The 11,973-nt window shown below is 45.1% G+C and overlaps 1 protein-coding gene across 1 annotated transcript in view; it reads right to left on the bottom strand.

The window, feature by feature from the left end:
* Positions 1-5,509: 5,509 nt before the first annotated feature.
* TMEM255B (transmembrane protein 255B) overlaps positions 5,510-11,973 on the bottom strand; it is a gene marked incomplete at its 5' end in the record, with an annotated part of 31,733 nt that continues 25,269 nt past the window's right edge. The window contains 2 exons of the mRNA XM_009080446.1: positions 5,510-5,677; positions 8,266-8,406. Of these exons, the coding sequence (XP_009078694.1) occupies positions 5,510-5,677; positions 8,266-8,406 (309 nt within the window). The remainder of the gene's footprint in view (positions 5,678-8,265; positions 8,407-11,973) is intronic.

Genomic DNA, 11,973 nt, shown 5'->3' with positions numbered 1-11,973 from the left:
GTTTAGGGGTTCCAGCAGTGACAGGTGTGAATTTTGGCCAAGTTTGGGAGTTTGTTTCTTGTTCTGGCTGAACTGGTTCATCAGCTCCTTCTGCTGAGGAATGCAATTAAGGAAACACTTATGTCTGTGATGCACATGATGCCAACAGCTAAGCAAAATCTTGCCCTTACTTGCCCAAGCAAGGGAGAGGCAGCAGCGTTGGCCTTTTGGTAGGTGCTGAAGCAGTCAGGGTGGAACAGGGTGGCTGAGCAGCCACGTGTACTAGGACCTATGGAGTGACTGTTCCCACCATGAACAAGAGTTTACAAGTATTTATGCTGCTGATGTAAAAGGCTCCTAGTCACACCTAAAATGAGGAGGCCACATAGTCTGGGATGTTCCCACACTGGTAGGAACAAGGCTGAACCTCCAAGCATGGCATTTTCCAGTGTCAGATTCAATTGTCCAAGCATTCCACAGGCAAGAGAGGTCACCTGCTTGCTTTGAAGTAACTCTTGAATGCACAGCAGAGACTTTAACAGCTCAGAAAACATTGTCACTGTCCCAGGTTCTCAATGGTTTGCTTAGATTAACTGTGCTAAGTGCAGCACAGGTTTTAATTAGCCAAAGCTAAGCAAGAGATCTTAGAGGTACAGAATCACAGAATCAGTTAGGTTGGAAGGGACCACAATGGGTCATCTGGTCCAACCTCCCTACTCCAGCAGGGCCACCCTAGAGCACATGGCTCAGGATTGTGTCCAGATGGGTCTGGAATATCTCCAGTGAGGGAGAATCCACGACCTCTCTGGGCAATCTGTTCAGTGCTCAGTGACTGCACAGGGAAGAAGTTCTTCCTTGTGCTCAGGTGGAACTTCCTGGGTGTCAGTTTTTGCTGTTCCCTCTTGTTTTCTTGGCTTCCCCCCACTGAGCAGAGTCTGATCATCCTCTTGGCACTTCCCGTTCATGGACTTGAATCCATTCATGAGGTCCTTCTCAGTGTCTCTTCTGGAGACTGAACAGCCCCAACTCCCTCAGCCTTTCCTCATCACTGAGGTGCCCCAGTCCCTTCAGCATCTTCCATGCCCTCCACATTACAATTCAAAAAAAGACTGTGTCTCATCTCATACCACCTAAATTACAGCTGCTTAGGATAAGTTTTAGATTAGATCCAGCTGGCTCCTGTAGGTTTAGCTGCTTTCCCCTCTTTGATCTGTTGTGCTTAGCAACAGGAATTTCTGCCAGTGCTCTGCTTTTGCCATTGAGAGGAGCTCAGCACTTGCATCAAGAAACCTTGTCATTTGCCAAATTAGTAAACATTTCATCACTTTGGTTGGATTCATCACTCTGGGTTAAATAACTGTACCCAATGGTCAGATCTAAGTGAGTTTGGCTCATTCAGATCTTGAAAACATGACGCACTTTTTGGTTTGTCCGTGCTTCCATACCCGGTGGAAAAACAACAAAGTATAGTGATTCCACTCAATGTCTTTTTTCCATTTTCCACAAATAAAGAAGGAATTCTGGGTCCAAATATATAATTTGTCCCATCCTAACTACAACTGGTATTTCAGATGTGGAAGAAATGTTATTTAGTTTCCAGAGATAAAAGGGAACAGGTAGGAATTTATTACATTTTCTATGGTCTGTTTAGTTCTGGTAAATCCTGAATTCTGTAATTTATGTGATGCATAGGTGTTTTTCCAGGCAAGGTGCATCCCACCAGGTGAAGGAACCTTTAAACTAAACATGTGAATCTTTACAGGACCACATTTCAAACAGATCCATTCCTAGTCATAACAGGAAATCAGATATTTCACCTGATTTACCACCGTAACATAAAGGAAAAAAAACCCTAGATTATTTTTGGTAATAGAGAATCATGGAATCATGGAATCATCAAGGTTGGAGGAGACTTCTAAGATCATCCAGTCCAACCATTAACCTGTCACTGCTGGAACCCCTAAACCAGGTCCTCCAGCACCAGATCCAGATGCCTCTTCAACACCTCCAGGGATGGTGACTCTACCACCTCCCTGGGCAATATCCCAGTGCCTCAACACCCTCACAGGGAAAACATTTCTCCTCACATCCAATCTGAATCTCCCTTGACATATATTACAAGTCCATCTGAAAGCCCACACTGTTTTTCAGTCAGCCCATGGCACATGGAGCAGCAATCTGCATGATTCCTTAGGTGAGTCTTCAAGCTGTTAAGCCACAGATTCAATTTCTGCTGAGTCAAAATTTAGTTTATATTCATGTGAGGTATTACAACAGGGATGCCCCTTCTTTTAAGCAGACTTCACAGCTAAAATTTGGAAAATAGAGACCTCATTAATGTATTTGGGTACCTCATTAATGTGTTCAAGTCCATGAAGGGGAAGTGCCAAAAGGACGATCAGACTCTGCTCAGTGAGGGAAAACAAGAAAACAAGAGGGAACAGAAAAAAACTGCTGCCCAGGAAGTTCCACCTGAACACAAGGAAGAACTTCTTTGCTGTGCAGTCACTGAGCACTGAACAGATTGCCCAGAGAGGTCGTGGATTCTTCCTCACTGGAGATATTCCAGACCCATCTGGACACAACCCTGAGCCATGTGCTCTGGGGTGGCCCTGCTGGAGTAGGAGGTTGGACCAGATGACTCATTGTGGTCCCTTTCAGCCTAACTGATTCTGGGATTCTGTGAATAGGAAACAGCTAAAATTAATAGTTGAAGCAACTACCAAACAATGGCACTTTCACTGAGGAAGCTAAAATGTTAGAGTATCTCTTTGTGACTTACAGATCCCTCACAAATATTCTTTCTCTCAGTCGGTCCTAGAGTCTGTCTTAGCTATGTTTGATCACATCAACTTCAAATTTGGCCCTTTATGACTCCAGGCAGAACCCTTTAAATGTGATATAATCTTGGGTAAACAGGGCAACATATTGTTCAAGTTGTCCTTGCTTTGGTGTAAAGATAAGGGGTTTACTTAGCTACTGGCATCACTGTGAAGTTAAATAATCTTTGAGGAGTTCATTGCTTTCCATTGCACAATCAGTTTGATTGGGTCAACTTTAGGCTGTAAATAAACTAATGACTTTTGGGGAAGGGTAGAGGACACAGTTCATGTAATTTTGCATGTTCTTACATTACTGTGTGAGGTTTTTTGTTTATTTCAGGTCAGTGTGTATATGATGTTACAGAAGTTAGTAGTAAGATTAACTAATTTCCTCTTAGTGTCTTCCTTGCCATCTGTTTTCTGCCTCTGGTGAACTGATTAAAAGAATGTCACCAGTGGATCTCCATAGAAAAAGTCACCTAATTAGTCTGACCAACTCCACTAGTGCATTCTAGCACCTTTCTGATGAAGGTCTGCAACCTCCTTCTGCTGATACATAGCACAACCATGGTAAGGATGAGTCCAGCAAGTGGTAGAAGCTGCATATAGGAGGTGCTTACCCACCATAAAGTTCTTTCAGTAATCTTCTGGCAGCTATTTTGAAGAGAGAAAGCATTAGAGGAAAGTGTGACAGCTCTACTAATGACACAGTAGAGGGTTCAGAGATAGAGGAGGGAAAGCAGTGTGAGCACACTGTGCAAGTGGAGTGAAGCCTCTCTGCTGTGCAGCACATTGCTTTCTCAGGACTGGAGGCCTTGCAGAGACACAGAGCAGCTGAGGAAAGGTTCAGCCTAGGAGAAAGGTCTGTCTGCACCAGAGCAGATGGTGTTTTGCCCAAGTCTGGGATTGTGCTCTTGCCTTCTGGTGGGAAGAGTGGGAGTGAGGTAGAAATCCTGGACTAGAGAAGAGGTGAGCTTGAATTCACTGAAGTGATAGTCATCTGAGCCTACTGAGACAAGGAAGATTCAGACTAGATATGAAATGTTTTGTTTTCCCTGTGAGGATGTTGAGGCACTGGGATATTGCCCATGGAGGTGGTGGAGTCACCATCCCTGGAGGTGTTGAAGAGGCATCTGAATGTGGCACTGGAGGATCTGGTTTAGGGTTTAGGGGTTCCAGCAGTGACAGGTTAATGGTTGGACTTGATGATCTTAGAGGTCTCCTCCAGCCTTGGTGATTCTATGATACAGGGCAGGTATCCATTTAAAACCAGCCATGAAATGTGGTTTTTTTACCCTTTCCCACAGACGTTCCTGTCACTTCTACTCCTGTCACCGCGTCCTACCATGGCTGCATGACCATCAAGGTGAACAGCAAGGCACTGGACTTAGATGAGGCTCTCTACAAGCACAGTGACATCACCTCACATTCCTGTCCTCCCATTGAGGCAGGTCAGTAGGTACCACTGCAAGGTGAAAGTTTTATACTCAGAAACTTTCAATGCTTTTTTTTTAAAAAGATATAAATTATTCAGATCTCCCACAGTGCGTGTATAGTTTCTCTTAAACACTGAAGTTATGTAGGAGCTACTGATCCTTATGTCAGATTGATTATTGAAATACTCCTTTGCTTTGAGGTTTAAAGGTTGTAATATATTTGTAAATAGTTCAGAAGACTAATATTAAAGAAGTCAAAAGTACAGAATATACTGGAAGTGAATGTTACCTTTAGACTGTAAGAGACAGTTTGATCTGTAATGTGGAAAACCTGGTAATATATGAGTGTGGATTAGATGAAAAATAATAATTCTGTATTATTTTTTATTACCAAACACTGCTTTCTGATTTGCAAAATATGAGATAATAAAATATTTACATACAAGTTTTTAATTACCTGTACTGAGATTATTCTGTGTTCTGGAGATCATGATGTGGTGCCTGATGTGGAGGTTACACAAGATGGGGATGGTTTTGGTTGTGATCCTCTTTTGACTAGAAGGGAATTTATTTGAACCCTAAAGTGCAGCTCAAAATACATGTCTGGAAATTGCCTCTTAGCATGTTGACAGGACATTTGACTATGCAGACTTGACTGACACAAAGTTCAGGTGAAACAGTCCCCATAAAATTAGCCTTTCTGTCTGAAACTTGAAAGATGGAACTGTTTTGTAGGGTATGTCTTCCTCTCTTCTTTTGTTTCCCTGTCCTTACAGATAGACAGAGCCTTAGGTTCACTATAAATACACACAGTGAGTTTATTGTAAAACTGCCACACTTTAGAGGTACAACACTTCCACCAGAAAGGATTATTCAATAAATACTACAAGCAAGTCTGATTGACTCAGAGAGCTCCTCACTACCCACTCAGACAAGGCTGCCTAGAACCCTCCTATATTGGTCTATGAAAGCAGAACACACACCCAGAGTGTTTTCTTCACATCTCCACTTGAAGAACATCTATTCTGCAGCTCACCAAGAAGGAAACAGCTCATGCTTATGGTAGCCAGAAAGAACTACTGCATTTGACTGCAGGTGACTGGTTGCTCCCCTGGTGTTTTGCTTTACATCTCCAGATTGTGCCCTGCTCTTCAGCTAAACCCACACTCTGTGGTGGGTTCCTTTGGGAAGTCTAGTGCCACAGCACAGTTTCCAGAGGTTTCCTCAAAACAAAATAAAAGCCTACGAGCTACTTAAAATCAATTCTTTGTTCTATGGTGCATATGGTGGAGGCTTTTCTCCAGGCAAGCAGTAAGTTGGTGTATAGAGGGCTGGAGCGTTCGGGGGAAGACCATAGCTGGAGCTGGACTGAGATGGAGGCTGAGTTTCTTCTGACAAAGAAATGTCAGTAGATGATGTTCCTGGGAAATTGCTGGCAGGCTGTAGGTAGACAAAGAAAAACACCTTCTTCAGTAAAGGATTACAACCCCATTGCAGCTCTGTGTTGTTTGCCAGGTAAGTGTTATATACTAAGTACATGATTAAATTTCTCATGCACTGCAGCACAACATTCACTTTAGTTCTACAGCACCTGCTTCAGTGTAGCAATGATGGTAGCTAGTGAAACTAAACACATTCCACTTGCAACCCAAGTCATTTTTAATAGGCATGGAACACACAGCTAGGCAACAGAGCAGAACAGGAGTTTCTGCAGCAAAAGATGCTCTGGCATCCTGGGTGAGGCAGAGCACCTGACTGGCTGATTAGGTTATGTGTAGCTGCTCATTTCCAGACAACCCTGTGAAATTTTAATTAGCTCAGATGTAATTAATCTCAGTAATAATACTTGCATAAACGCAAGGTCTTGTTCCTTTGCAAGGTCTTGTTCCTTTGCCAAATGCAGACTCCTCTTAAGAGAGAATTTTACAGGTGTTTCCCTGTAGGTCTTTCCCTTTGGCTGTCTCAGCTATAGTGGGCTGAAAGGCACAAAAAATAGAGCTTAGGAAGATGCCTATGCTCAGGAACAAGCCGAGTTTGTTAAGGCAAAAGAATGCTTATAGGGACTAATATTCTGGATAAAATCCACCGGTGCTTCAAGCCAAGTTTTGTCATGTTTTGTCAAGAGGGTCAAGATTTCACTCCTCACATGCCAGCACATGCCAGTTGGTGGGCTTCAACTGAAGAGTTGGGCTCAGTTCCTCTCAGGTTCAGGCTTTAAGTGAACTTTAAGTGCCTGGAATTTAAGAACCTAAACAAAAATCTTGGATCCTTTTCAAGGGAAATGAAAAATTTGGGCAGTTAAATGCTGCTAAAAAAAAATCTAGAAGATCTAGATCTAGAAGGCTGATACCAGGGCTGGCCCTTGGACAATGGCACCTCAGACCTCCCCAGAGCTGGCAGACCTCATGCCACAGTGCTTGGCTTCTCCATTGGTCTCCAGATGAGCAGGGGCTGCTGCCCTGGGTCAAACCCTCCTGGCAAGTAGCAGGTTGTCCTGCATTTGTCCAACCTCCCCAGGAGGCTGTGGGGTGCAGGTCCACTGCTCTGTTCATGCTAAATGTGCAGTGTTTTCAATTAAGAAGGATTGCAAAACTTGTAGTACCCATAGGTCAAGCACTGCACAGCCAAAGTACAAGCCATGAGATGGAACAAAACAGTCTTACTGTCCTTTAATAGATGTAAAAGCTTCAATGATTCAGTTATTTACCAGCTTACCCTATGTGTGTCACCTCACTTTGGGTGGGTGGAAGGGGAGAAAGCAAACCCCATTGTCATCATCCCTCAGGACCCAGGGAATGGGCTGAAGTTGTGCCAGGGGAGGGTTAGGCTGGAGATTAGCAAATGGTTCTTCCCCCAGAGGTGTTTGGGCACTGAACAGCTCCCAGGGCAGTGGGCACAGCCCCAAGGCTGACAGAGCTCCAGAGGTGTTTGGCCAATGCTCTCAGGCACAGGGTGTGATGGTCAGGGATGTCCTGTGCAGGGTCAGGGGTTGGACTGGATGATCCTCAAGGGTCCCTTCCAGCTCTGATTATTCTGTGATTCTGTGACCACTCAGCATTTTCCAGGCCAGCTCTGCTGGACACAGCACAGCTTGGAACATGACTTACACCTCAGTCTTCTGAAGGAGACATTTCCGTTCAGTGCTGACTCAGCTCATACTGTATGTCCTCCTGCAAGAGGCAAGAGCCTCACCTCTGGCAACTTTCCTTCCTGCCTCTGGTCAGTAAGGCTCACCAAGCTCTGCCAGCTGCCACAGCAGCTCTGTACCTGTGCTCTACCAGTGGTGGCCTGTGGCAGATGCTCATAGGAAGCTGAAATCAAAAGAGCCCCATTTTCTGTTGAACTCCTGTTGGTTCTTGTGGCTCTCAGATATCTGGGCACCTGGGGGGCTGCAAGTGACACCTGAATCCCTAACCCCTCATTTATACTCCTCCACAACATCCTGGGGCATATGAACCTTCTCTTGTGTATAAAACCACTTCCTATTTCTGGCTTATCTTGCCATTATTTAACAGCTTTAGTGAGGCAACCAAAATTTTGTGTGCTATTATCACTAATATCCATCCACAGTCCTTTCTATGTTGCTCAGTTTCACAGACCTCTTATTTCCTCCCCTTTCTTGTCTTCTGATGAGTCCTAATAAACTTGTCTCCTATTAAGAGCAAGGTGGGCAAAGCTGTGCAAGTTTGTCTGCCAAGTCCTGTATCAAATGCTTCCTTTGGCTTCCCCAATGCCTCTCTTGCTGCTTTATCTTGCAGCTGTGTTCACCTCCATAAATGCTCATACACAGCCTGAATCCCACACTAGGATTCCTGAGCAGCAGATGGAGTCCAAAGGACCACCCAAGTAAGCCTGAGGTCTGAGAATACACCTGAAAACTAGGCACAAAGTCATCCCAGAGAGAAACCTGTCAGTTGGGATGCAACTTCCTTGCCTTGGTTCAAACCCCTAGGAGTAAAGTTCATAGTGAGCAGCAGCTTATGCTTTTCTGATGGAGTGAGAAAAAAAGATGACAATTTGTACTGTACCTGAAGAGGCAATGGGTAGGATGGATATGTGGAAATAGCTGCAGAAGGGCAGAAGCCAGCATAGGTCAGGATCTGCTGGGCAGGGTTGTACAGGATCTGAGGAGGAGGTGCAGCACTGAAGGCCACTGGGGACAGAGGTACCTGTTGAGCACAGAAGACAACAGCACATCAGCACAGCACAGAGGAGGCTGGAGCAGACACTGCTCCTAACACAAGCAATGAGGCAATTTAACAGCTATTTTCCAACACAATACCACTACTACAAAAAAAAACAAACAGGGAGCAGACAGAATGAGAGGAGGGTGTATCCGGAGTGACTTTTCGGAGCAGAAATACGCAGCTATTTTAATCTCCTTCCCTTGGAAAAAGACTGCTGGTGCTTCCCTAGCAACAGTCACAGGAGCACTGGCAGGACTCCAGGCCTGAGACACCCTGAAGAGCACAGCACACAGCTCTGACTGCCTCTTCTTGTCCATCCCAGCACTGAACACCAAGTCCTTCATCATTTGCTGCAGGCTCTTTCCAACAGCCACTACCTGATGCCCTCATGTCTTTTCTCCCTGCTTTCCTGCACAGATTTACACAGATCTTCCTTTCCAGACCATTTGCTCTTTTATTCCCAGCTGCCTCTCACTTCTGGAGTTTGCTGCTGGATTTCCAGTCTCACCCCTGATGTGCATACCTCGTTCCTGCTGCATTGAACCCTTCAGCATATCCCGTGGCTTTATTGGCATGTCCCTTAATTCCAATGTGAGATGAGGTTTGCAGGAAGAAGTAATAGCTCATATTAAACCAGCTAATAAAACTTGGGGAGGGGAAAAATGTGCAAAAGCTGAATGTGAAAGGAGGTTGTGTTAGACCCTAAAGCCCTGTGCTCTGTGACCATTCCTGTAAGGACAACAGAGCTCTGTGAGAGATTTTAATGAGATAAATCCAGTGGTTTCTTTTCTTTCCTTTGTTTTCGTTAGCAGATTCCTCCACATGAGAGCATGGAATTTTCTCTTCACTGAAATAATAAAATGTGGTGGTTGCCAGACAAATGCTAAAAGTAACAGCCAGGACTTCTTTTCATTTTGCATTTCCTTTCAGATTCATCAGTGAGAGACACAAACCACTGGAGAGAGGGTAAGATCTCTCTCCGATTGAGAAAGAGATATTAATTGTGTTTGTATATTGAAAGAATCATAGAATTTTAGGGACTGGAATGGAGCTTAGAGATCATCTAGTCCCAACCCCTTGCCCTGGGCAGGGACACACTCCTGAGCCCCATAGCTCCAGAGTGTGCCCTTCCTTCCTTGGAGGAGGGGTGAGATTAGGTCCCTCTAGCTATGGATATAAACACATCAAGAAACACTTGTTTTGCCTAATGTGAAACACAGATGCCTGTTCTGCATCTATCACCAACTTTCTGGTGTGGGTCTCTGGGTCTTGCTCTTTGACCCCCTTTGGGTTCTTCTCCCAGGAACCTCTTTAAGTCCTCTCACTTTCCCTTCATCTGTAGCAGCAACACTCTCTAAGGATGAGCATCACAACAGACCTAGAAGACAGTTTTGCACTTTTTTTCCCCTGCCCTAGAAGACCCACATCCACTGACCAAAGCACCTCATTATGAGGCTAGTTGGTCTCAGCCTGGAGCCAGCAAGAATTTGCAGGTACTGAAGCTGGTTGACTCTTTTTATCAAGAATCCCAGTAATTACACTGTGTTAAATTTGTTACCTGAAACAAGTGGGTAGGTGGAGCCTTCTGAAGTGAAACACCACTCAAATCAGAAAGATAAGGAGCTGTGGAGTGGCCAGGGAGTGCTGCCAGTGTCAGCTCAGTGGCCTGACACAGACCTGCCAGTGTTTATTTCTGAGCTACTTTTCACATCAGACTTCACCTTCAGCTGCACTAGTGCTAATATACAAACACATGACAAGCAGCTCAGTAATTAGGTGTTCATTTTGTTTCCTTTATAGAGCAGGGTGAAGGAAGAGGAGAGGCGATAAGGGAGTTCTATTCAATCTGTTCAGAGTCCCTTAAGGGCTACAAGGAGATTAATTAGAAAAGGAAAACACAAAAGCAGCAGCAATCCCCTCCAGGACCATTAGCAGTTCAGTTTAATGCAACCCTAAACTCAGGGCAGGCAGATTCCTTGGCAAGGTGTGTCAGGAAAACATCCAGAAGTCATCAGCTGACTACCAAGGCAGGGAAGGGAGTTTCTAGATTAACTCTTAGCACCAGCAAGGGAAGTTTTCCATGCATTTCTTTAGCTTTGTCTTCTGCAAGAAACAACCACAGTGTGTTATAATTTTGGGCACTCCAAGTACATTAGACCTCAGAGCACCTTCCAGGAGCTGAAGGGGCTCCAGGGAAGCTGCAGAGGGACTCTGTGTTAGGAGCTGCAGGGACAGGACAAGGGGAAATGGATTCAAATTGAAGGAGGGGAAATTTAGGTTAGATCTTAGGAAGAACTTTTCCCTGTGAGGGTGGTGAGACACTGGCCCAGGTTGCCCAGGGAGGCTGTGGCTGCCCCAACCCTGGCAGTGTTCACAGCCAGGTTGGATGAAGCCTTGAGCAACCTGTTGTGGTGGGAGGTGTCCCTGCCCAGGGCAGGGGGTTGGGCCTGGATGATCCCTGAGCTCCATTCCAGCCCCTAAAGTTCTATGATTCTATGTGTTTACACTATATCTTAATCTGCTTTTTCTTAAAGGTGACTTGAAGGTAACTGCCTGGCCAGTGTCCTAGCACAATGTAGATGTGAAAAGGTGGGTACCTGTAACCTTCTGCACCTCCCCAGCACCCTGCAGATCACAGAGGACAACCTCATGGGCAACACAGAGGCCCCTGGGGACTGACACCTTGCGGGGCAGGAGAGGATGAAATGTTTCCCAACTGCCCCAACAGTTGGCAGGCAGCAAAACCACAGGGAGCATGCCAGGGTCTGCAGGGACTTTGTCACAAGAAAGAAAACCCTCAACAACCAAAACACCACTGGGTTTTTTTTCTGTCCAGGAAAAATGATGGGTTTAGAGTTAACGGCACTGTTGTGCAAACTCTCTCCTTTGCAACATGTTTTGGCTGCCAGCATTCCCCAGAGATAAACATGATGTTTTTTGTTGGACTAGTCAGCCTAGCCCTGTGTTTTCTGGAAGTCAACCCCAGAGCAATGCCCTGAGGCTTTGCAGCTCTCCCTGCAAAATGCCAGTGAGCATTGTACTATGGGAAGGTGACATCTGAAACAAAATAGTTATCCCACATATGTTAAAGAGGTTTTTTTCTCTTATTTCAGCCCCATGCCCCTTTCTTTCCCTCTTCTGCTTGATGTTTTCTTGGCCTCTGTCTTCCCCCAAGAGTGACTCCTTTTGTAAGGAGAGCAAGCAGCAGATTAGCAAACCAGCTCTGGTATGCAACTCCAAAGAACCCTGAAGAAGCATAGGCAGGAGCAAGGAGTGGTCATTGCATTTTGGATTGTTGTTTTAGTAAGACTTTCACAAGCCTAGCAAGGCTCCTGTGCTTACTTGATGTTTTCTTGGCCTCTGTCTTCCCCCAAGAGTGACTCCTTTTGTAAGGAGAGCAAGCAGCAGATTAGCAAACCAGCTCTGGTATGCAACTCCAAAGAACCCTGAAGAAGCATAGGCAGGAGCAAGGAGTGGTCATTGCATTTTGGATTGTTGTTTTAGTAAGACTTTCACAAGCCTAGCAAGGCTCCTGTGCTTACTGACATA

This window comes from Acanthisitta chloris, unplaced genomic scaffold (genome assembly GCF_000695815.1).
Source record: "Acanthisitta chloris isolate BGI_N310 unplaced genomic scaffold, ASM69581v1 scaffold8920, whole genome shotgun sequence".
In the NCBI taxonomy this organism is placed as follows: domain Eukaryota; kingdom Metazoa; phylum Chordata; class Aves; order Passeriformes; family Acanthisittidae; genus Acanthisitta; species Acanthisitta chloris.
The sequence above is the reverse complement of the archived record's forward strand: the minus strand, read 5'-3'. Positions and strand labels throughout refer to the sequence as shown.